This window comes from Schistocerca cancellata, chromosome 1, assembly GCF_023864275.1.
Source record: "Schistocerca cancellata isolate TAMUIC-IGC-003103 chromosome 1, iqSchCanc2.1, whole genome shotgun sequence".
Lineage (NCBI taxonomy): Eukaryota > Metazoa > Arthropoda > Insecta > Orthoptera > Acrididae > Schistocerca > Schistocerca cancellata.
In genome coordinates, this window is record NC_064626.1 from 1,137,250,889 (window position 1) to 1,137,277,269 (window position 26,381).

The 26,381-nt window shown below is 43.8% G+C and overlaps 1 protein-coding gene across 1 annotated transcript in view; it reads right to left on the reverse strand.

Annotated features, from left to right (window-relative positions):
- LOC126163151 (caspase-1-like) overlaps positions 1-26,381 on the reverse strand; it is a 133,312-nt gene that overhangs the window by 14,385 nt on the left and 92,546 nt on the right. The window contains exons 4-5 of the mRNA XM_049920085.1: positions 15,834-16,012; positions 4,651-4,792 (exon numbers count right to left, since the gene is read on the reverse strand). Coding sequence (XP_049776042.1) covers positions 4,651-4,792; positions 15,834-16,012 — 321 coding nt within the window. The remainder of the gene's footprint in view (positions 1-4,650; positions 4,793-15,833; positions 16,013-26,381) is intronic.

Here is a 26,381-nt window from a genome sequence, read left to right on the forward strand (position 1 = left end):
TGGAAGATTTTCTACGTTTTCTTTAAGTCCTTCAGTTTGATCAAGAACCACCTCCCTAATAGGTTCCTAATTTTTGTTAGTCTCTTCAATTTTTTGATCATCTGCAAATGCATTCTTGAACTATAATATTTTTGAGCCTTCTTTCCTGTCCTTTGGGTCGAGTGCTTCTCTGACGTAAGTTTAACAAATTTCAGCATTGAACCAGCCAACAAATAGACCTTCAAAAACCTGACCACAAATTACTTGTCCATTTATTTATTTACTTATTTTGTGCTCCGCTTGGGCAATGTCGCTGTGTATATGTTCCGAACCAAATTTCTGCATAAATGAACAGAATTTTTTTTTTTTTTTTACTTTTAACCAGTAACGGCGGAGAATTCATACATTCGGTCTGCTACGGAGCTCCATGTTCAACATGTAACCTCCCCCTCACTTTCCGACCTTAATGACAGTGAAAAATGAAACCGCGTGTACCTAATGGGAGTTTTGGAAAAGCAATCGTCACCGAAGTTAACCTGTCGGTAAAGAGGGAGGAAAGGGTTACATCTAAATGAAAGGAAATGTGCTAATGAAACTGGTGGAAATTAATTTTGAAAAGGGGTAAAGTTAATAAAGAAAGTAAATGTGCAGCCGTTACGTTAACAATTAGCTAGCGGTAATTAGGTATTTGAGATTTGGGGGAAATCACGGTCGCCAGTCCTAAGGACAATTACTACAGTAACTGAAAAAGAAAGGTTATTACACATATAATTAGCACTAGAAGCGTGGCAACTGAAGGTTGACACGTGTAGTGTGAAAACTGAAAGTTTGTCAGAAGTAATAAATTTCGCTACACCCTGACTTAATTTAGCAAAAGAATTAATAAAACCGAAAAATCGAAAGTTAATTTAGTGACTGAAGTTAATAGTGAGCTTTCTTTCTGAAGCACATCGAAATTCAGTAAAATACGGTTAGTCTTGGACTACCTCAACAATCATTTCAAAAACTACTTGAATCTACGCAATTTAGAAATAAGAGATTTAACTTTGAACTTGAATTAAATGATTCTGAACAATTAACAATAGTAAAATTTAGTACGTACCAAGCTGAGCTGCAGTCACAGGTAAGCTAAAATACGATAACAAAACTCGCACTCTTAATTTGTGCTTGTGTAATCTGAATATTGAAGCCAGCTATGAATACCTTTGAGATTAAAGCAGTGAAATGATGTTACTTTAATGCTGGCGTCTGAATTTCAACGACACTCGGGTTCATTCCGGAAAAGGAAGGGACCCTGCTTGGTAATGCAATTGGGACAATGAGCAACAAAGGTTCATGCTAAGTTGCTGTAATTTTGCGAGGCAAATGGAACAAGATTAAAAGCTGAGGTCTGCCATACAGTTCTAAAACTTTACTTGCTTCCAGTCTTCCTTGTTGGTGGATTGAAGGTTTGAAGCCGTCGATCGAGGAGGTGGCGACAGTCACTCATTGTCGGCCGTCGCTGTTGCAGAAGCTGGATGTTGGCGCGCCTTCTTCTCGACACGGTCACCAGACGAAACGGGCTCTTGACGTGCGCTAGTTAATGTTTCCCGTCCGCGACACCATGTCAGAAACTATCATCGCAAGTCGAGCGCAATTACATGCTGCCAAACCCCGAAAGCGCGGCAACTCGCGGGAGCGTCACACAACACACCTGCTCCACTCGCTACTCCCGCCACACTCCTTCTCTCAGCCCGCGCTCCATGCGGCAGAGTTAACACTACCAAAGATCCTACACACTTTGATTCTTCACACGACCTATCGACGTAATCGTTCGATAGCAGTTTTCCCTAGGCAAGACCCAGCGTAAAAATACAAATAATATTTACGAAACAAACCAATTATACATCGACATAAATGCATAAATATACAAATAGTAAAACAATTACAATATACAAAGAGACAGAAATGTCATATCTTGAGGTAGTAAAGCAAGGAAAAAAAATAGTACAATAGATGGAAATAGGAGGATATGCATTTCCGGCGTTACAAACAGTGCGACAATTAGGTAAGTTTCTTTCTTTCTCTGTGAGGTTTGTAATGTTTTAACTCCGAAACAATTAACTGAAGTACGTAATCGTTTTCTGTTTCGTGTTTTCTGTTTCATGGCGCCAGGTGGGGACAGTGGAGAGCAGCGTCGTATACCGTACTTCGTTCGTAACTGGCCTGAGAGCGACGATCGCTGAAAATCTACCAGCCGACCAGCGAGCCCACAAATGTAGATGCGCCAGAACTCGCCTGAGTCTCTGTCCCTTAATTAGTGTACATGTTTTAAAAAGGAAAACGTTTCATTGTAACCGTATATACGTCCATCTGCCGACCCATTCACAGCATCGAACATGTTATCGTTGACTGCGGCAGAAACTTTTGTCATGTACTGTGTGTGATTTAATGAGAAGAACACAATGAAGTCGAGTCACAACATTTTTTTTTTTTTAAATTGTGTGACGAAGGAAAACTGCTCTGTTGAATTTTAAACTTTTGTTAGTAAAAGCATCACAAAAGTATTAATGAACCTCTGAAGCAGTGATCTTGCGTAAACTAAAATGTGCCTCGAATGATTTTAACGAGATAAAAGTAATTTCAAGTTATGAAGTCACATCCTTTCAATTTTACAAAGATACTAACAAACACGACCATGAATAATGAAACTTTTATAAGTAAAAATTTCATTAATAATAACTCGGTTTAGAAACATAAGCTGTGGAACATCATTGGAGCAAAGAGCCCAGACAGTCGATATACGGATTCACAGGTACAGTAAACTATGACGGAAAGAATTTTCTGCAACAGGTAGATGCCTCCTCCCATTAGATAAATTCCGCGCGAGCCCAGGTAGAACCTTTTAACAAACAATTACGTCGCCTATATTTCTAAGTGACGTTTGCGGGAGAAAATACCTCTGAATAGTAACCACCTTGAACCACAGCAGTGAATACGCGGAGAAAGAGCACACCCAACTTCACTACATTCTGGCAACCGAGAAGGGCGTACAGCTGCTTAAATACGCATTATACGAGGGCTATCCACAAAGTACACTAGGTTTTGGAATTAAAAATAAATAAAATATTGGAAATTTTTTTTATTATATACAGATGAAAGCCACACTTAAATACTACTTTTCTACATAATTGCCATTTAAATTAAGGCACTTATAGTATTGATGGACGAGCTTGGAAATTCCTTCGTCGTAAAATTCGGCCGCCTGCGCCTTCAACCACGTGGTTACCTCTTCTTGAAGCTGTGCGGCGTCATCAAAACGCTGCATAGCCAACCACTTCTTCATTGCTGGGAATAAGTGGAAGTCGCTCAGTGCCAGGTCGGGACTGTACGGCGGATGAGGAAACAACTCCCACTTAAAAGATTCGAGAACTTCACCAGTGGCATTTGCCGTGTGGGCCCAGGCGTTGTCGTGAATCAGCAAGATCTTTGAGCCCAACTTTCCCCTGCGCTTGTTTTGTATTGCTCTTCTGAGGTTGTGCAGATTTTGGCAATACCTTTGAGAGTTTATTGTAGTGCCTCTTTCCAGGAAATCCACAAAAATCACACCTTTTCTGCCCCAAAAGACAGTCGCCATCACCTTCCTTGCCGACATTGTCTGCATGCATTTCTTGGGTTTTTGGGGGGAATTTGTGTGCCCCCACTGCATTGACTGCAATTTTGTCTCGCAGTTCACATGCTTAACCCATGTTTCGTCACCAGTAACGATGCGATCGAGGAATGAGTCGCCATCTTTCTCGTAAGCGTCCAAAAACGTTAATGCTGCAGCCATTCGCTGACTTTTGTGAATCTCTGTCAAGATTTTTGGTATCCATCTTGCACAAAACTTGTGGTAATCTAGCTTTTCGGTAATGATTTCGTGCAACAAACTTCGTGAAATTTGAGGAAACTCATAGAGAGTTCCGTTATTGTGAAATTACGGTTTTCACGGACCGCGGCATCGACTTTTTCGACAAGTTCGGCAGTCACTATGCTGGGTCTTCCACTTCGCTCTTCGTCGTGAACGTTAGTTCAGCCATTTTTAAATTTTATGACCCACTGACGCACTCCACCTTCAGTGATTATGTTGTCCCCATACACTTCACAAAGCTGCCGATAGATTTCTATCGGTGTACAGTTTTTTGCAGTCAGAAACCTTATTACAACACGCACTTCACACTTCGTGGCATTTTCAATTAACACTGACATTTCAAACTGTCACAGTAACTCAACAGAGTACAGCACTAACCTCTCACTAGCACGGCAGGATGCCGACTGAGCGGCGGAATGCCATGACACCAAGATGGCCGCGCTAGCCCCGCCCCTAACGGACACAAATGAAAACGTAATGTACTTTGTGGATAGCCCTCGTATGTTACCCTCCTGATTTGCCACTCCCAAAGATTTGCAATGATTCGATGTACAAATGCTGCTGAACAAAGTTGTTGTGGGAGTTCATGAATGTGTTTTTACCTGTTCAAATTCTCAGCAGTACAGACGCAATTTTTTTTTTTAAGTTCTATCATTCGCGTAGCATTTATAGATGGGCAGAATTGAGCTGCATAGAATAGATGTATGTTTGGTAAACTGATTACTCTTAATAAAAATTAAAAAAAAAGAACAGATGTTCTAGTAGTTGACATTGTACCACACCTTCGAATGTGGAGTAGGCGATGAGGAAGTCAGCGAACGATGGCACCTGGAAGCTGGCTGGGATAACTGCAGCAGCATCTGTTGAGTCACCGATGCAGTTTCGGACAATGGCGCCAGGGTCCCTGGTTCGACCTTTGCACGCCTGCAATAAACAGATCGTATCTCAACCATGTATCTACATCTGCATTTGTATGTATTACCTGGACAACACTGTAAAATGGTTGACAGAGGGTACTTAGCCACAATAGAAGAAACGTTCAAGAGTGGGATTTAAGTTCAAGGAGAAAGGACATCAACGATAAGATTCGCTGATGTCAATGCTGTCCTCAATGAAAGTGAAGAAGAATTACACGATCTGCTGAATGGAATGAACAGTCTAAATGAGTCCAGAATTTGGATTGAGAGCATATCGAAGAAAGACGAAAGTAATGAGAAGTAGCAGAAATGAGAGCAGTGAGAAACTTAACATCAGGGTCGATGATCACGAAGTAGATGAAGTTAAGGAATTCTGCTACCTTGGAGCAAACTAACCCATGACGGACAGAGCAAAGAGAATATAAGAAACAGATTAGAACTGACAAAAAGTGCCATCCTGGGCAAGAAAAGACTGCTAATATCAAACAAATGTCAAAATTTCAGGAAAAAAATTCTGAAAATTTACGTTGGGAGGACGGCATTGTATGGTAGTGAAACATCGGCTGTTGGAAAATCAGAACAGAAAGGACTCGAAGCGTTTGATATGTGGTGCTAGAGAAGACTGTTGAAAATTAGGTTGACTGATAATGTATGCAATGATGAGGATCTGCACAGAATCGGTGAGGAGAGGAATAGATGGAAAACACTACGAAAAAGAAGAGATGACAGAGGGATAGAAAAATAAATTAAAATCGCTCAAACGAGGAAAGGCCGATGGACCTGATGGGATACCAGTTCGATTTTACACATAGTACGCGAAGGAACTTGCCCCTCTTCTTGCAGCGGTGTACCGTAAGTCTCTAGAAGAGCGCAGCGTTCCAAAGGATTGGAAAAGGGCACAGGTCATCCCCGTTTTGAAGAAGGGACGTGGAATAGATGTGCAGAACTATAGACCTATATCTCTAACGTCGATCAGTTGTAGATTTTTGGAACACGTATTATGTTCGAGTATAATGACTTTTATGGAGACTAGAAATCTACTCTGTAGGAATCAGCATGTGTTTCGAAAAAGACGATCGTGTGAAACCCAGCTCGCGCTATTCGTCCAAGAGACTCAGAGGGCCGTAGACACGGGTTCCCAGGTAGATGCCGTGTTTCTTGACTTCCGCAAGGCGTTCGATACAGTTCCCCACAGTCGTTTAATGAACAAAGTAAGAGCATATGGACTATCAGACCAATTGTGTGATTGGATTGAAGAGTTCCTAGATAACAGAACGCAGCATGTCTTTCTCAGTGGAGAGAAGACTTCCGAAGTAAGAGTGATTTCAGGTGTGCCGCAGGGGAGTGTCGTAGGACCATTGCTGTTCACAATATACATAAATGACCTTGTGGATGACATCGGAAGTTCACTGAGGCTTTTTGCGGATGATGCTGTGGTATATCGAGAGGTTGTAACAATGGAAAATTGTACTGAAATGCAGGAGGATCTGCAGCGAATTGGCGCATGGTGCAGGGAATGGCAATTGAATCTCAATGTACACAAGTGTAATGTGCTACGAATACATAGAAAGAAAGATCCTTTATCATTTAGCTACAATATAGCAGGTCAACAAATGGAAGCAGTTAATTCCATAAATTATCTGAGAGTACGCATTAGGAGTGATTTAAAATGGAATGATCATATAATGATCGTCGGTAAAGCAGATGCCAGAATGAGATTCATTGGAAGAATCCTAAGGAAATGCAATCCGAAAACAAAGGAAGTAGGTTACAGTACGCTTGTTCGCCCACTGCTTGACTACTGCTCAGCAGTGTGGGATCCGTACCAGATAGTGTTGATAGAAGAGATAGAGAAGATCCAACGGAGAGCAGCGCGCTTCGTTACAGGATTATTTAGCAATCGCGAAAGCGTTACGGAGATGATAGATAAACTCCAGTGGAAGACTCTGCAGGAGAGACGCTCAGTAGCTCGGTACGGGCTTTTGTTGAAGTTTTGAGAACATACCTTCACCGAGGAGTCAAGCAGTATATTGCTCCCTCCTACGTATATCTCTCAAAGAGACCATGAGGATAAAATCAGAAAGATTAGAGCCCACACAAAGGAATACCGACAATGCTCCTTTCCATGAACAATTACGAGACTGCAATAGAAGGGAGAGCAGATAGAGGTACTCATTGTACCCTCCACCACACACCCTCAGGTGGCTTGCGGAGTATGGATGTAGATGTAGATACAGATGTAGACAGGGTGGCAGGACATCTGTTAAGACATCAGGGAATAACTTCCATGCTACTGGAGATAGCTGAGAGTGTAAAACCTTTAGAAGAAGAAAGAGATTGGAATCCATTCAGCAAATAATTGAGGATATGGAGTACATAATTGAGACTAAGAGATTGGCACAGTAGAGGAATTCGTGTCGATCGCATGAAACCAGTCAGAGGACTGATGACTCAAAACAAATTCTTCATTGATCAGTCTCGCTTCGAACTGACTGTCAGCCAAGAGTGAAAGTCTGGGGAGCCACTTCACTTCATAGCAGGGCCCCGTTGGTTGTCATTTGCGGCACTCTTAAAGCACCGCGGTATGTCGACAACATTTTATGCCCCGTTCAGTTGCCATTCGTGGAAAGCCATCCTGGGTTTACGTTTCAGCAAGATAATGCCCGCCAGCACACAGCAAGAGTTTCTCGTTTTTTCTTCGTGCTTGTCAAGCTCTACCTTCGCCAGCAAGATCACCAGATCCCTCCCCAATTCAGAACAGAATCTGACACGTTATCCATTATCTGGACAACCAACAACTCTATCAATGAACGTCAATGTGCCGGCCGGGGTGGCCGAGAGGTTCTAGGCGCTATAGTCTGGAACCGCGCGACTGCTACGGTCGAGAGTTCAAATCTTGCCTCGGGAATGGGTGTGTGTGATGTCCTTAGATTAGTGAGGTTTAAGTAGTCCTAAGTTCTAGAGGACTGATGACCTCAGAAGTTAAGTCCCATAGTGCTCAGAGCCATTTTGAACGCCAAGGCAAATAACTGCTTGCAGGAGGTTCAGAGCGGGACCAACGCACTTTATTATCGCACATGATTCAGCATCTGTTGGTTTAGAAATGGGGACGCAACATTGCTTTCTTCACAAATAAAGGTTTACAAAAAAAACTTTACTTAGCGGTCCCTGTATTTCCTTACCGCTAGAATGCAGACGGTGCGGTATTCTGGTTATACATGTAAACACAAGAATATTTTTCTTCTTTGCACTTAACAATACCTTGTTAAAGTTTCTTATTTTGCCTCAGCACATATTTTTGCAATTAATCATTTTATTCGTTTGTGCTACATATTGTCGTAGTCATTTTAAAGGAAAATTATTTTATTCGTTTTGTATTCTCTTTTGGTTTGGGACAAGCTGGCTACTATAATGAGGGAAAGGGAGTGGACTGGAAAACCAGAAGACTTATAAATTCATTATATCTTAATCAAAAAGTTTCAGTTAAAGTGAGAGGAGAAAGTACAAACTGGATCAGACGGAAAAGGAGTAAGACAAGGATGCTGTTTATCACCTACTCTTTTCAACCTCTACTTGGAAAATATGATTGACCAATGCTCATTAGATGACAAAGGAGTAGAAATTGGAGGAAGAAGAGTAGGGTGTTTGAGCTTTGCTGATGACGTGGTTCTTCTAGCCACAGGATTTGGTGGACACCATTGCAACTAACGGAAAAAAATATGGAATGAAAATTAACACAAATAAAACAAAAGTATTGGCACTAGGAGGAAATAAGGAAATAAAAATTATGCTGAATGGAGAAACACTAGAACAGGTGAAAAATTTTAAGTATCTTGCAAGCAGGATAGACACCGACTGGAAGTGCACCACAGAAATTAAAACAAGGATAGCAATGGCAAAAGAGGCGTTTTATAAGAAAAGGAGAATCTTCTGCAGCGGCCTGGACAGAGAACTCAGAAAGAGACTCATAAAATGTCTTGCATGGAGTGCTTTTCTATATGGCGCTGAAACATGGACTATGAGGAAAAAAGACAGAGAAAGGCTGGAGGCTTTTGAGATCTGGACATGGCGGAAGATGGAAAGAATAAGTTGAATGGACAGAGTAAAAAATGAGGAGGTACTGAGAAGAGTGGGAGAGAGAAGACAGTTACTAGATGTAATAAAGAAAAGAAAAAGAAATTGGATTGGGCATATATTAAGAAAGAATGACGGACTGATAAAAACAGTTTTAGAAGGTTATGTAGAAGAGAAAAGGAAGCGAGGAAGGAAGAGATTACAGATACTGGATGACATGATGGACGGTACAACATACAGCAGCCTTAAGAAGAAAGCAAAGGATCGCAGAAAATGGAGAGGCAAAGGACCTGCTAATATAGCAGATAACTGATGATGATGATTCTCTTTTATAATGTCCTTGCCTTTAGACTACGTACAATTTTTTTCTATTTAAGACCAGAAAATGTATGTCACACTGTTGTATTACCGCTTCAGTTACGTGTTTCATACGGCTGAGCGATTATCGCTTTCCTCCATCTACGTACAACCTGCGTTGTGCCCTCCTTGACGACCAGCCATTCCGATTCAACATTAGACTACCCACGCCAGGGCAGGTCCTTCAGCTTTAGTGCCACAGACGTGTTTCTTCTTAACATCAGTGTTCCCCACCAAGGTTATTAAATATGTTTTTCAATGTAATTTTGCGTGTGTCTGTTTTTTACATTTTATGGCAACTGTTTTTAACTGAAAGCGAAGAAAGTCATGTCTCGTATGTACAAAAACTTCCATTTTATTTTCGCCTTAAAATGTTTCTAATTCATTGTGTATATCTCACATTTATGTTTATTATTCCTTCATCTTATTTAGATTTTCTTCTCGAGTCGTTGACATGGGGAAGGGAGTAACTCATGAAGGCAAATTTGAGAGGAGAAGCAAAATACTGGTTTGACATTATGAAAAATGAAGTTGTATTTACCAAATGGTTATATATTTACAGCAAGCTGCACATTTTTATAAGAAATATAATTATGGTGTACAAATATTGTGGTGAAATGCGCGATATTTGACCTCCATGTAGTCCAAAATCGCCAAGAAGTTTTTTTTTTTTTTAATTCTAGCTGAATTTACCCTTGTTCAAAATTTCGTGCTCCCCCCCCCCTCCCCCCACGGTTACATTTCATTGTATGAATCTTTTATTCGTACAATGGACAGCTTATCCCTCACAATTCTATTCCAAGAAGCCGAACTGACCTTAACTAGTCCCGCATGCAATAATATACCGCATGCCGAGGCGAAATCATAGAAATGTTCCTCCGACATCTTTACAACATTGAATGGCTGTACATGCTGCGCTCCTCTAATCATATCAGCTATTGTGTGAGGAGTCATTGGTTGTGAAATCTTCTTTCTCTTCTCTTCTCTATTATTCCGCTATCTGGGAGACAAGGCATCTACGAATACTCCGATACTAGAAATCACAAATTGACATTTTCAACCATACTGTTGTCCACTGAGTAGGTTAAACCCGTCAAAACCATCCAATTTTTATTTTGGCCCGCGCATTTCGCACACCACACAATCAGAGATACGTGAATGGAACAAGTTTGGGAGTCATTTTGTCGTTCTAACAACTCCTAGTAACGTTACTATCGAATCAATAACACAGTAATGAACGGTTGGTTACAGAGTAAACGCTGGTATCCCTGTGGCTTCTTGGCTTACTTCCAAACCCAAGCCAGCTCACTTTGTGTAACAAGTGCCATCTCGCATCGTTCGTAAGAATGCAACGGCTGACAACTTCGACATTCTGCTTCTTCTGTGCCACTGGCGACATGTCTCACTTCCTTTTCGATAACAAATCTGAAAAATGATTTGTTTTGACTTACTACATTTCCCATGTCAGTACCTCAAATATTAATAATAAAGAAAAAAATGTTTAAAACACTATTGAAGATTTCATTCATTCTGAAGGAGATATCTCTAGTAGTACTGAAACCTGGACAAGGCCTATTACGAATGAACATCATTCAACCAATTGGCTGTATACACTGAATAGCCAGAAGATGACGACCACCTACCTATTAGCTGTATGTCCACCTTTGGCATGGATAAGAGCAGCGATTAGTCGCTACATTGTAGCCTTGGCAGGTCTCTGGAGGGAGTTGGCACCACATTTGCACGTACAAATCACCTAATTCCCGTAAATTCCGGGGAGATGGACGATGGGCTCGGACACGACGTTCAGTCACATACAAGACGGATTCCTATGGCGAGTTGAAGGCCAGCACATCACTTGGAGTTCATCAGTGTCTTTCTCGAACCGATCCATCACACTCCTGGACTTGTGGCATGGCGCATTATCTTGTTGAAAAATGCCATTGCCTTCGGGAAACAAGATCATCTTGAAGGGGTGTACGCGGTCTGCATTCAGTGTACGATACTGCTTGGCCGTCATGGTGCCTTGCAAAGCTCTGCTGGACCAATGGATGCCCATGTGAATGTTCCCCAGATCATAATGGAGCCGCCGCCAGTCTGTCTCTGTCCCGCAGTAAAGGTGTGAAGTAGCTGTTCTCCTGGGAGACGACGGATTCGCGCCCTCCCATCGGCTTCATGAAGAATGTATTTGAGCCGTAGTAAAATTTGCTGTTTTGAAGAGCGCGCCGCTATGCGTAGTGTAAAGCAGTCGCCTTCTGTTTCTGGCGGTGGCGCCGCTGTGGCAGTCGCAGCTTTGGTGTGCCCCTCTGGTGGGAAAAGGGAAAAGTTGCCTGTTCACGTGCATTTAAGGGGCGCTGTGAGCTCGGTAGAGGCCTCCTCCCCCCTCCTACTCCCCTCCCTCTCTTGTGCCCCCTTTCAGTGTCTCTGCACCCCCTCCTGCCCTGTCTTCCCTCTTCATCTCCCGCCCCACGTGTCTCCTGCCTCTTCGTATACCCACTGATGCCCCTCCACTCTTCATCCCGCCGCTTCCCCTGCTGCCCCTTGCTCTCCCCTCCTTTTTCATCCTCTCTGACCTTTCCCTCGGCAGGTTCCACCTGGCAGTTTTATATTCTTCGTTGTGTGTGCTCCAAGTGGGTTTTAAGTTTGTTGTTCTGGAGTGTTTTTAATACTGTGGCTGACTTTTAACCTGTGCATGTCCATTCAGTGTCTTCTCTGTGTTTTAAGAGTCGCCACCTGTGTTTTTTAACTTTCTGGTGACTTTTTTAACTGTCCTCCATGACTGTCTCCATGTCAGTCTATTTTTACCTCCATTTTCTCCTATTATTCTGTTTTAAGTTCCCCTTTTTTATCGCCTTATGTATGTAACATTTTATTCTTATTTTAAGTTGTCATGTCACTCGGCTGAAGAGCGGCAGATTGTGCCGCTGACAGCCCTCCCCTGCCCATATGGAGCAGGGGAATGAAATCACAACAAAGAAACAAAAAAAAAACTCGGTAGAGGGGCAGTCTCTCAGTCTCGACGAGTCTGGTCAGTTGGTCATCCGGCTCAGTGTGTGGCAGTTAGTGTCTGTTCGTCATTTGGAGTTCTAGTATGTCTGGATAAAAAGCCAGCACTAGGAGGGGGGCGAGTCTGGGCAGTTGGTCAGCCGGGTCAGTTTGGGCCAGCAGTCAGTGTCTGTCGGTCGTCCAGTGTGCTAGCATGCGTTAAGCCGCCAGTCTGCTCGAGTTTGCTCAGGCAATGGTCATTGGCGGTTGGATCGATCGGTTGGTCGGTCGCGTACAGAGACACGAGATGACTTGTCCGCCTGGAGCGTCGGCGCATGTGAGGTCGCCACGTGAGTCCAGTGGGCCGCGCCGTATAGCGAGACGTAGGGGTTTCGCGGCCGGCATGAGAGCGACAGGAGCCAACCTACGACATCAGTCTGGCCGGTACGAGTTGCAACGCCGTGAGACAGGAGATCGGCGCGCCTTCCTGCGTCCGTTGAAGCGGCTGGCAGCGGACGGTTCGGGAGAATGTTCGAGGGTGCTGCGCCAGGTCTTCGCTATACATCGCCGTTTATTAGAAGTTAACTGATTGCGGATATATTGTTTCATTTACTTGTAAAATTCTACTTGTGTTCTTGGTCAGTCTCTCGTCCCCAGCTTGCTTGTTTGTCTGTCGTCGGCATCTGTTAGACAGTTAGTGTCTGTCTGTCGGTCTGCCGTACGTTAATAACTGCCTCTGTTATGTTTGTCGGATTCGGTGTTAACGATATTATTGCTTAAAGGCCGAATTCTTGAAATATGTTTCTATCTTGCTTATCATCTTCCGAGGTGGTATATGTGTAATGTAGAGCATGTTGTACATTTTATGTAAGTCTGCATTTTATGGGTTTTATTTAAATAGTCATTTTAGGTTATAAGCTTGCCACCCTTCCACCGTAATAGTCCTAAAACAATTTTTGAAAATTGCACTTTCATTGGCAAATAATTTAAGGGTTGTACCATTTCCATTCCTCTTACGGGGTGCATAGTTTACATGTTTGTATGAGTTGTTAAAATTTTTGTTTAAAGTAATCTGGTGTGTTGCAGATTTGCATCAGTGTACTCTTTGAGAGGTTGTTGTGAGCGGTCATGACTACGGCCGTGTTGAGAGGGAGCAGGCAAGCTTCTCAGCCCGAGGGCTCCTAATGTTAATATTGTTCTTGCCTCAAAATAAAACTGTAACTTGATATTTCGAGGGTGCTTTTCTGCTTATAATTTTATGTCTGTTTTGAAAAGGCCTTTAGGAATAAAATTCACATTTATTAAATTGTGATTTGATAATTCGAGTGTGCTTTTCTGCTTATAATTTTAAATTTGTTTTGAAAAGCTTTTAGGAATAAATTCACATCTGTTAAAGGTAAATTTTCCATCAGTTACTTTATGGGAACTACTTCGACGCTCACCTAGTGTGATTAAATGTATCAATGTTCTTGATGAATCGCCAGTAAATAAAGTAATTCTTTAAGAAAAGGTTTTGAAAGTAAAATTACGGTTCAGTATCGGGCTTCATCTGACCATGCAACGCTCTGCCGCTGCACCAATGGCCAGTGCTGATGGTCACGTGCCTATTTTAGTCGTAGTTGCCGATGTTGAGGTGTCAACATTGGCACATGCATGGGTTGTCAGCAGTGGGGGCCCATCGTTAGGAGTGTGTTCAGACACACTTGCACTCCATCCAGCATTAAAGTCTGATGTTAGTTCCGCCACAGTTCACCGTCTGTCTTGTTTTACCAGTCTGCCCAGCCTACGACGTCCGACATCTGTAATGAGGGGTGGCCGCCCAACCCGACGACGCTTGGACGTGGTTGCACCATGGTTTGGCCACGTGTGGAAGACACTCAGCACAGCACTCCTCGAACACCCGACAAGTCGTGCCGTTTTCGAAATGGTCGTGCCGAGCCTCCGCGCCATCATGATCTGCCCTCTATCAAACTAAGACAGAAGGCCTGCCTTCCCGATTCTGCACACGGGCAGCATGCTCACTGATAGTACACTACTGGCCATTAAAATTGCTACACCAAGAAGAATTGCAGATGATAAATGGGTATTCATTGGACAAATATATTATACAAGAACTGACACGTGATTACGTTTTCACGCAATTTGGGTGCATAGATCCTGAGAAATTAGTACCCAGTACAACCACCGCTGGCCGTAATAACGGCCTTGATACGCCTGGGCATTGAGTCAAACAGAGGTTGGATGGCGTGTACAGGTACAGCTGCCCATACAGCTTCAACACGATACCACAGTTCATCAAGAATAGTGACTGGCGTATTGTGACGAGCCAGTTGCTCGGCCACCATTGTTCAGACGTTTTCAATTGGTGAGAGATCTGGAGAATGTGCTGGCCAGGGCAGTAGACGAACATTTTCTGTATCCAGAAAGGCCCGTACAGGACCTGAAACATGCGGTCGTGCATTATCCAGCTGAAATGTAGGGTTTCACAGGGATCGAATGAAGGGTAGAGCCAAGGGTCGTAACACATCTGAAATGTAACGTCCACTGTTCAAAGTGCCGTCAATGCGAACAAGAGGTGACCGAGGCGTGTAACCACTGGCACCCCATACCATCACGCCAGGTGATGCGCCAGTATGGCGATGACGAATACACGCTTCCAATGTGCGTTCACCGCGTTGTCGCCAAACACGGATGCGACCATCGTGATGCTGTAAACAGAACCTGGATTCATCCGGAAAAATGACGTTTTGCCATTCGTGCACCCAGGTTCGTCGTTGAGTACACCATTGCAGGCGCTCCTGTGTGTGACGCAGCGTCCAGGGTAACCGCAGCCATGGTCTCCGAGCTGATAGTCCGTGCTGCTGCAAACGTCGTCGAACTGTTCGTGCAGATGGTTGTTGTCTTGCAAACGTCCCCATCTGTTGACTCAGGGATCGAGACGTGGCTGCACGATCCGTTACAGCCATGCGGATAAGATGCCTGTCATCTCGACTGCTAGTGATACGAGGCCGTTGGGATCCAGCACGACGTTCCGTATTACCCTCCTGAACCCACTGATTCCATATTCTGCTAACAGTCATCGGATCTCGACCAAAGCGATCAGCAATGTCGCGATACGATAAACCGCAATCGCGATAGGCTACAATCCGACCTTTATCGAAGCCGGAAACCTGATGGTACGCATTTCTCCTCCTTGCACGAGGCATCACGACAACGTTTGACCAGGCAATGCCGCTCAACTGCTGTTTGTGTATGAGAAATCGGTTGGAAAGTTTCCTCACATTAGCACGTTGTAGCTGTCGCCACTGGCGCCAACCTTGTGTGAATGCTCTGAAAAGCTAATCGTTTGTATAACACAGCATCTTCTTCTTGTCCATTAAATTTCTCGTCTGTTGCACATTATCTTCGTGGTGTAGCAATTTTAAGGGCCAGTAGTGTAAATGCACGGTGCGTGTGTCTGATTAACAGTAATTCCTCGCTAGGTGGTGCTGCGGTCGCCTGGACGGGTTTATATCGATAGTAGGTCGGTGGCCATAATGTTCCTGGCTTATCAGTGTGCATTCTTTACTGAAAATATTGTTTGTAGTACGACATAAATAATGGAAGTAAACGGAGCTGACGGGCCAGCCTACCTGAATGAAGAAGAGCTTGGGCTTGCCAGCGAGAGTGCGACAGCTGCTGGCTATGAAGGGCTCCCACAGCCTCCTGGCGTCGTACACCCTGTCCTTCGCATCCAGCCTGCCGCCGCGCTCGCCGTGCGTCAGCACGATCACCGCCAGGCAGTCGTGCTCGCTGTGGTCCTGTTGAGCCACTGGAACCACGTAACGACCACGCTGTCACAATAGGTGCCTCACACAATGACTTAGTCTATTTTTATTTGCGATTGGTATACAAGGCTATGCAGCTAAGCTCTTCACCTGTTTGTTCCTGAAGATACCGTAATAATGGCTCTGAGCACTATGCGACTTAACTGCTGAGGTCATCAGTCGCCTAGAACTTAGAACTAATTAAACCTAACTAACCTAAGGACATCACACACATCCATGCCCGAGGCAGGATTCGAACCTGCGACCGTAGCATTCGCGCGGTTCCGGACTGCGCGCCTAGAACCGCTAGACCACCGCGGCCGGCCCGTAATAATGTTTTCAAACGATGAAGAGTCCTCGCTAAATGACGTACAATGCCATTCCATAAATGTATTAATTACAATTTCTCGTTTTCAAACAGGAGTATACTATAGGGTGTCCGAAAAGACTTTCCCTGATTACATAAATTGATAACTCAGGCTAGAAGTAAGATACAAATATGAAACTTGTGTCGAATTGTTTACAACTATCAAAGTTTTTTTTTTACTGTTTTAGGTTCGCAGTACGTAAGTAGTGGATGAGGTGCAGTGCCCAAGAAGCCAAGTTAACCAATCAGGAGAAGGCACAGTGTGTTCTGTGGTAACATGAGACACGATCACCAACAACAGTAAAGAGACACTTCCGGGCAACATTTGGAAGGAATCCATCTGATGTCAAGAGCATTAAAGCCTGATATGAAAAGTTCAAGAACACAGGATCGGTTGCTGACCTTCCGAGGTCTGGTCGACCAAGAACCTCAGCAGACAGAGTGGAAGCTATAAGGCAGTCTTTTCTTCGAAGTCCGAAGAAATCGGTGTACAGGGCCTCACGTGAATTACAGATGCCAAAAAGCTCTCTCTATGACATTTTACACAAACGTTTATTGTTTCGTGCATACAAAGTGCAAATCGTTCAGGCCTTGTTGCCCAATGACAGTACACGTCGATATGACTTTGCGGTCGAAATGCTATCACGTATTGAGGACGATGTTGGTTATCTCAGACGAATTGCCTTTTCCGACGAAGCGACCTTTTTTGTCAGTGGAGTAGTGAATCGCCATAATGTGCGCATTTGGGGTTCGCAACCCCCTGGCGAGGTCATGGAGTGCACCAGAGGCAGTCCGAAGGTGAATGGTGTGCGCTATTGCACGATCGAATTATCGGGACATTCTTCTTCGCTGAGGCTACCATCACATCTGCAGTGTATCTGGACATGTTGCAACTGTATGCTGTTCCTCAGCTGCTTCAGTATCACCCGGATGTCTTGTTTCAGCAAGACGGTGCACCGCTTCATTGGGGTTTGGACGTCCGTGCCTATCTCGATATGACCTTTCCTGGGCGATGGATTGGTCGTGATGGGTCAACGGTTTGGCCTCCACGCTCTGCTGACCTAACCCCACTAGGCTTCTTTTTATGGGGTTATGTCAAAGACGAGGTCTACCGAACACGTGTACCCGAACTTGAAACCCTGCGGCAACGGATAACCACAGTCGTTGAATCGATCCCTCCTGTGATCTTGGCTGATGTGTGGACGGAAATTAAAAATCGGCTAAATGTGCTACGTGTTACCAAGGGTGCTTACGTGGAAGTTTACTGATGTGCGTAAAAAACTTCGATAGTTTGTAAACAATTAGACACCAGCTTCATGTTTGTGTCTTACTTCTAGCCTGAGTTATCAGTTAATGTAATCAGAGAAAGACTTTTCGGACACCCTGTCGCTGGTACCGTAGTTGTAAACGAGACATTTGACGGCGTTCCACTTTCCAAAATCTGTCGACTAGTTTAGATAAATACTGTCAGCAAGGTGAACGAAAGACTGCGTTTTATTGGTAGAACACCTAGAAGATGCAACAGATCTTCTAAATAGACTGCCTACACTACGCTTGTCCGTCCTCTTTACGAGTATTACTGCGTGGTGTAGGATACTTAACAGGTAAGATTAACGGAGTAAATCGAGAAAGTTCAAAGAAGAGCAGCACGTTTTGTATTATCGAGAAGTAGGTGAGAGAGTGTCACTGACATGATACAGGGCGGACAGCGTAACAACAAAGGCGTCTCTATTTGCGGCGGGAACTTCCCACGAAATTTCAATCGTCAACATTCCCTTCCGAATGGGAAAATATTTTGTCGATGCCGACCTACATAGGGAGAAATGATCATCGTAATAAAATAAAGGAAATCCAAGCTAACACGGAAAGACATAGGAGTTAGTTTTTGCAGCACGCTGTTGGAGAGTGGTATAAGAAATGTTGGCCTTATGTCAAAGCTGTAGATGGATCAAAACAAAATGTCCAGACACTCTGTGACCAAAATGGTACTGAAACAGAGGATGACTGACTAAAGGCCGAAATACTACATGTCTTTTTCCAAAGCAGTTTCACAGAGGAAGACTGCACTGTAGTTCCTTCTCTAGATTGTCGCACAGAAGACAAAATGGTAGATATAGAAATAGACGACAGAGGGATAGAGAAACAATTAAAATCGCTCAAAAGAGGTAAGGCCGCTGGACCTGATGGCATACTAGTTAGATTTTACACAGAGCATGCCAAGGAACTTGCCCCTCTTCTTGCAGCGGTGGACCGAAGGTCTCTAGAACAGCGTAGCGTTCCAAAAGATTGGAAAAGGCCACTGGTCATCCCCGTTTTTAAGACGGAACGTGGAATAGATGTGCAGAACTATAGACCTATATCTCTAACGTCGACAGCTGTAGAATTTTGGAACACGTATTATGTTCGAGTATAATGACTTTTCTGGAGACTAGAAATCAACTCTGTAGGAATCAGCATGGGTTTCGAAAAAGACGATCGTGTGAAACCCAGCTCGCGCTATTCGTCCACGAGACTCAGAGGGCCATAGAAACGGGTTCCCAGGTTGTTGTTGTTGTGGTCTTCAGTCCTGAGACTGGTTTGATGCAGCTCTCCATGCTACTCTATCCTGTGCAAGCTTCTTCATCTCCCAGTACTTACTGCAACCTACGTCCTTCTGAATCTGCTTACTGTATTCATCTCTTGGTCTCCCTCTATCATTTTTACCCTCCACAATGCCCTCCAATGCTAAATTTGTGATCCGTTGATGCCTCAGAACATGTCCTACCAACCGGTCCCTTCTTTTTGTCAAGTTGTGCCACAAACTCCCCTTCTCCCCAATTCTGTTCAATACCTCCTCATTAGTTATGTGATCTACCCATCTAATCTTCAGCATTCTTCTGTAGTACCACATTTTGAAAGCTTCTATTCTCTTCTTGTCCAAATTATTTATCGTCCATGTTTCCCTTCCATACATGGCTACACTCCATACAAATACGTTCAGAAACGACTTCCTGACACTTAAATCTATACTCGATGTTAACAAATTTCTCTTCTTCAGAAACGCTTTTCTTGCCATTGCCAGTGTACATTTTATATCTTCTCTACTTCGACCATCATCAGTTATTTTGCTCCCCAAATAGCAAAACTCCTTTACTACTTTAAGTGTCTCATTTCCTAATCTAATTAGCATCACCCGACTTAATTCAACTACATTTCGTGATCCTCGTTTTGCTTTTGTTGATGTTCATCTTGTATCCTCCTTTCAAGACACTGTCCATTCCGTTCAACTGCTCTTCCATGTCCTTTGCTGTCCTTCTCCGTGGATTTTAATACCTACTCCGCATTTTTCTTTTGTTTACTTTACTGCTTGCTCAATATACAGATTGAATAACATCGGGGAGAGGCTACAACCCTGTCTCACTCCCTTCTCAACTGCTGCTTCCCTTTCATGTCCCGGTAGATGCCGTGTTCCTTGACTTCCGCAAGGCGTTCGATACAGTTCCTCACAGTCGTTTAATGAACAAAGTAAGAGCGTATGGACGATCAGACCAATTGTGTGATTGGATTGAAGAGTTCCTAGATAACAGAACGCAGCATGTCATTCTCAATGGAGACAAGTCTTCCGAAGTGAGAGTGATTTCAGGTGTGCCGGAGAGGAGTGTCGTAGGACAGTTGCTATTCACAATATATATAAATGACCTTGTGGATAACATCGGAAGTTCATTGAGGCTTTTTGCGGATGATGCTGTGGTACATCGAGAGGTTGTAACAATGAAAAATTGTACTGAAATGCAAGAGGATCTGCAACAACTTGACGCATGGTACAGGGAATGGCAAGTGAATCTCAATGTAGACAAGTGTAATGTGGCGAATACATAGAAAGAAAGATCTCTTATCATTTAGCTACAATATAGCAGGTCAACAACTTGAAGCAGTTAATTCCATAAATTATCTGGGAGTACGCATTAGGAGTGATTTAAAATTGAATGATCATATAAAGTTGATCGTCGGTAAAGCAGATGCCAGACTGAGATTCATTGGAAGAATCCTAAGGAAATGCAATCCGAAAACAAAGGAAGTAGGTTACAATACGCTTGTTCGCCCACTGCTTGAATACTGCTCAGCAGTGTGGGATGCGTACCAGATAGTATTGATAGAAGAGATAGAGAAGATCCAACGGAGAGCAGCGCGCTTCGTTACAGGATCATTTAGTAGTTACGAAAGCGTTACGGAGATGATAGATAAACTCCAGTGGAAGACTCTGCAGGAGAGACGCGTACTAGCTCGGTACGGGCTTTTGTTGAAGTTTCGAGAACATACCTTCACCGAGGAGTCAAGCAGTATATTGCTCCCTCTTACGTATATCTCTGAAAGAGACCATGAGGATAAAATCAGAGAGATTAGAGCCCACACGGAGGCATACCGACAATCCTTCTTTCCACGAACAATACGAGACTGGAATAGAAGGGAGAACCGAAAGAGGTACTCAAGTTACCCTCCGCCACACACCGTCAAATGGCTTGCGGAGTATGGATGTAGATGTAGAAGAGAATTCTTTGAAGAAAGAAGCTACTGTCCTGGTGTTGCAACAGAACCGAACGGGAGAATTCCATGTGTATTCTGCAGTTCCGCTGGTTTTCTGCTGGTGAAGTGGCTCATGATGTGGCTGGAAGTTGTTTCCACACGAAGTGTGAACAATCGTCGGCTGACTTATTCCAGAGGCACTCGCAGTTTTTCTGGAGCTAACTTGTGAGTCATGAGAAACAGCTGCAAGATAACCTATTTCGTGCATTCGTCCTACTGGAGGTTTGCTTTTTATCTTCTGCATGGAGTATCAGTGTCCTTCTAATAATAACTATTTGCACATTGCTCGACGCCATCTGTTGGGATACCTTTTAGCTCTTCGTGGACCTCCTGCATTATCCATAAAATAGTGGCCGCGTTATCGGCGTGGCGTCCTTGCGCCGTTTGCCACCAGATGCTGATGCGTGCTTTCTTGGGGCCAGCATCACCCAGGGACGTCGCATGCCTCTGAGGAGCTGTCTTCAGCCACTTTATGAATTATACTGAATGTGAGATGTTGTCGTTAACACTGCATTTATGATACCATGATGGATGAGGAACAGGTTCTTCATACCTGCTGCTCAGTCAACGTTCCTGTGACACCACGTTGACGAATTACGGCCAATATATCGGAATACTCTGAAGGTGGCAGGAGTAAAATACAGGGAGCGAAAGGCTATTTACAATTTGTACAGAAACCAGATGGCAGTTATAAGAGTCGAGGGACGTGAAAGGGAAGCAGTGGTTGGGAAGGGAGTGAGACAGGGTTGTAGCCTCTTCCCGGTGCTATTCAATCTGAATATTGAGCAAGCAGTAAAGGAAACAAAAGAAAAGTTCGGAGTAGGTATTAAAATCCATGGAGAAGAAATAAAAACTTTGAGGTTCACCGATGACACTGTAATTCTGTCAGCGACAGCAAAGGACTTGGAAGAGCAGTTGAATGGAATGGACAGTGTCTTGAAAGGAGGGTATAAGATGAACATCAACAAAAGCAAAACGAGGATAATGGAATGTAGTTGAATTAAGTCGGGTGATGCAGAGGGAATTAGATTAGGAAATGAGACACTTAAAGTAGTAAAGGAGTTTTGCTATTTGGAGAGCAAAATAGCTGATGATGGTCGAAGTAGAGAGGATATAAAATTTAGATTGGCAATGGCAAGGAAACCGTTTCTGAAGAAGAGAAATTTGTTAACATCGAGTATAGATTTAAGTGTCAGGAAGTCGTTTCTGAAAGTATTTGTATGGAGTGTAGCCATGTATGGAAGGGAAACATGGACGATAAATAGTTTGGACAAGAAGACAATAGAAGCTTTCGAAATGTGGTGCTACAGAAGAATGCTGAAGATTAGATGGGTAGATCACATAACTAATGAGAAGGTGTTGAATAAAATTGGGGAGAAGAGGAGTTTGTGGCACTACTTGACAAAAAGAAGGGACCGGTTGGTAGGACATGTTCTGAGGCATCAAGGGATCACAAATTTAGCATTGGAGGGGAGCGTGGAGGGTAAAAATCGTAGAGGGAAACCGAGAGATCAATACATTAAGCAGATTCAGAAGGATGTAGGCTGCAGTAGGTACTGGGAGATGAAGAAGCTTGCACAGGATAGAGTAGCATGGAGAGCTGCATCAAATCAGTCTCAGGACTGAAGACCACAACAACAACATACCTGGACTACCCTCACATGTAATAACTGCTGTCAGAAGCGACCAGTGAAACTGAGCTACGTCTTGGGCCAGCATACAACATCATTGGCGCAGTGGGTTCAGTGGCTGTTCTATCTTCAAATATTGTGCGATGTTGGTTAGATTGGATTGAAGGACTGGGTTTACAGTAAATTATGAGAGTTACTGAGGGCATTGTCTTGGACAGTTCAGAGGAAATGCACGAGACTTACGCCGACATGCGCCCTGTTCCATTTACGAAATGTAATTTACTAGTGTTAGTGCCCCCTGTACTCAGTCATCACCTGTAATGCGCTTCAAGTGCAGAAGGTACGGGCATTACGCCAAGAGTGTGACGAGTGTACAGGTGCAAAAATCAGGGCATGTCAAGAATTATTACAGTAGTGCTAAGGTTAAGTGTCCCTGTGTTTGTCCTATTGTGGTTGTATCAGTGGTTTAGATACAGTATGTATAAATCAAAGGCACAGATGGTTTCCAGTCAGGAACCTGTTGAAATATGACTATACCCAGTAGTTCAAATGAGAGCAGATGAAACATATCTGCAGTTGGATGCTTTGTAGGAGGAGGGTTTCCGTCCAGCTTATCGGTGCCCATACTAGATGATAGTGCTGTTAGCCTAGTTAATCCTTTCCTGGACAGGATAGGAGACGATGCGTTAGTATTAGTGAAAATCTGTTGACAGTCGCAAAGCTACTGTTCTTGGGCTGATGAACAATTGTTATGAAGGGCCAAACTATGTTTAACAGGGGATGTGTAAACTTATGTGATGTACCACGAGAAACTGAGAAACGCTCAGACGTTTCATGTTCTAAGGGACGTTCATTACAGCAGCATAGAAGAAAGAAAAGCTTTACGCACCAGTGTAATCAGTTAAATGGTATGTCACAGAAGCGGGGCGAATCTATCAACAGTTTTACTGAGAGAATAAGAAGACTCAGTATTAATACCTGTAAGTTGGATCTGAGCACTATGGGAGTTAACATCTGAGGTCATCAGTCCCCTAGAACTTAGAACTACTTAAACCTAACTAACCTAAGGACATCACATGCATCTATGCCCGAGGCAGAATTCGAACCTGCGACCGTAGCAGTCAGACTGAAGTGCATAGAACCGCTCGGCTACAACGGCCGGCCCTGTGAGTTAAAGGAGAGTTACAACACAAATAAGATCCTTCTACAACAGGCTGTTCCAACCGAGCTCCATGGAGCCGGAGCGCTCCAGAGCGCTCACTGCGGCTGCTCGGAGCCGGCGTGGAGGGGGAAAGCGTACTCACTGCCTCCTGGCCGCATGCAGCCGCAACTGACGCAATAATCCGTGTTCAGTGACAGCTATGACTAATCGCGGGAGCCCTGTACCTCTATTGGAACATACCTTTCTATTCACTGAGAGGGATGGTCGTCCGCAGTGTCTTGTATGTCATAAAGTATTTAATTCTGCGAAGAGGTACAATATACAACGACATTATACACGTATTCACGCAGCACACTACGATCAGTTAGAAGGCGTTGCACGCAGAGAACTGGTAGCCAGGCTTAAGAACGACATACTAGGAGACGTAAGTTTAAAAACGGTTTCGTAATACGGAGGGTATCAAAACAAGCAACGTAATTCGTGTTCTGTAATGCGTTTATAATTTTCAGGTGAACGAGAGCGGAGAAAGCACTACTGAATCTGCAATTCAAGCAAGCTACAGGGTCGCTCACATCATTGCGACAAGTGGCAAGCCATTTTCTGTGGGACCACTCGCTAAATCGTGAATTGTAGCAGTTGTAGAATGTTTGTTTCCAAGGGAGGTGCAGGCAATTGAAGGGGTTTGCTTGTCAAAGCAAACAATGTCTCGTCGAATCCTGGACATGGCAGTGGATTTAGAGACACAGCTCACGAAAAAGGCGCAGAGCTTTGTTGCATTTTCGCTAGCGCTTGACGAAAGCGTCGCACATGCTGGGCTTGCAGTCTTTATTTATTTCCTGAACATCGTATTTCCTGGTGTAGCATGTCTCCACGTCTTAGCAGCTAAAGTATGAGGTTGTCGATCTTGTAAGACGCAGCTGGCACATCAAAACGCTTGCCTTGCCGCCTGCCTCAGCCAGCTGTGCCACGTGCCGGCGTGCCGGCCCACTGGAATGGTCACAGCGAGCGACACGGCTCCCTGGAGCAGGGAGCGCTCCGCGGCTCACAACGGAGCCGACGAGCTGGAACAGCCTGTTCTACAAGAAGCAGCGCACAGGGTATTAGATGCATTGCCACCCATTGTGTCAAGGAAGGTAAGAACAGAATCTCTGAAAGAATTAGGTGGAGCCATTGGCACAGCAACGGATTTAGAAGAAACAGATGGCTAATCAATCATTTTTTCCGTTGACCTCAAATGCTACCATTGTAGAGTATCGGGCCACATACAATGAGATTGAAACTTCCTGGCAGATTAAAACTGTGTGCCCGACCGAGACTCGAACTCGGGACCTTTGTCTTTCGCGGGCAAGTGCTCTACCATCTGAGCTACCGAAGCACAACTCACGCCCGGTACTCACAGCTTTACTTCTGCCAGTATCTCTTCATATCAGCGCACACTCCGCTGGAGAATGAAAATCTCATTCTGGATACAATGAAATTGTCTTTATCCACAATGTAGAAAATGTGGGAAAGTTGGACATTAAGAACAAGACTGTAGAAAAATAGGGAGGATAACAGAACGGTATTAACCAGAAATAGCCAACCATTAAATGAGAATGGAAGGCCCAGGTCCACTAGGCAGCACTCTCAGTGAATGTTAGCAGAGTATTGGATGGAAGGGAAGCACAAATGCCTATCATACACAGCGGTACACATGTCTGTATTAAGTTTGCACCCCATAGGAAAGAGGATATTAAACCCTTCACAGTATAGATTATGTAGAACAGAGGGTAATGACGTGTATTCGGTGGGATTGGCAGTATTTGGTTTTCAGGCGGGAGCAAAGCAATTTTGGAAGAATGTGGAGGTTACATATAATGCAGAGGACAGTTACAGCATATCCTTCGTTGGGTTTTCTGTATAAGCACCACGCTAAAACTACTCTCCATGAAACATAGTTCTGTGTGGGGAAAGTGTTGTCAGTGACATACTGCTACAAGTCTCATCTTTCCAGTATAATGAACCGATTGAACTACGTGCAAAAGCATTAATGATCAGTTCATGTGATGGCATATCACAAGGTACAGGGAACCTACTACAGATGAAAGTAGTAACACATCTACCAGTAAATGTGCTATTGTAGTTGAATCACTGTTCGAAAATAATGAATTGGATAAAACACAAAAACATTTTACTTGTGCAGGAGGTAGACAGTAAGCAGATAGTGCACTTTAGCATTGATAATTTCGTGAATGAAGACACAGAGTTACCTAAAGCATTGTTGGTCACCGGTTTAGATGTTCTAGATGAAGATGATCTAGACAGGATGAATTTGAAGCCTACCTGTAAGTTAACCATCGAAGTAACTGCATTATGTGAGAAGGTGATACATTTAAAGGTAACGAAAAGAGTACCAACTATAGTGACGCAACACAGAATACCAGCTGGTGTGAATCACTGGTGTAGTCTGCGCCGCAGCACATAATGATGGAGCCTATCAACCAGCAACTGTGTAATGGCAACATTGAGGAAACTACAGTCCATAAGGTGATCCTCTAGTGTTAGTACCAAAAGAGAAAAGAGAGTGAATGAAACGAAGGAGTAGAGGTTTAGCTGTGACTATAGATGCCTCAATAGTCATTCAATTACAGACACATACCCAATCCTGAATA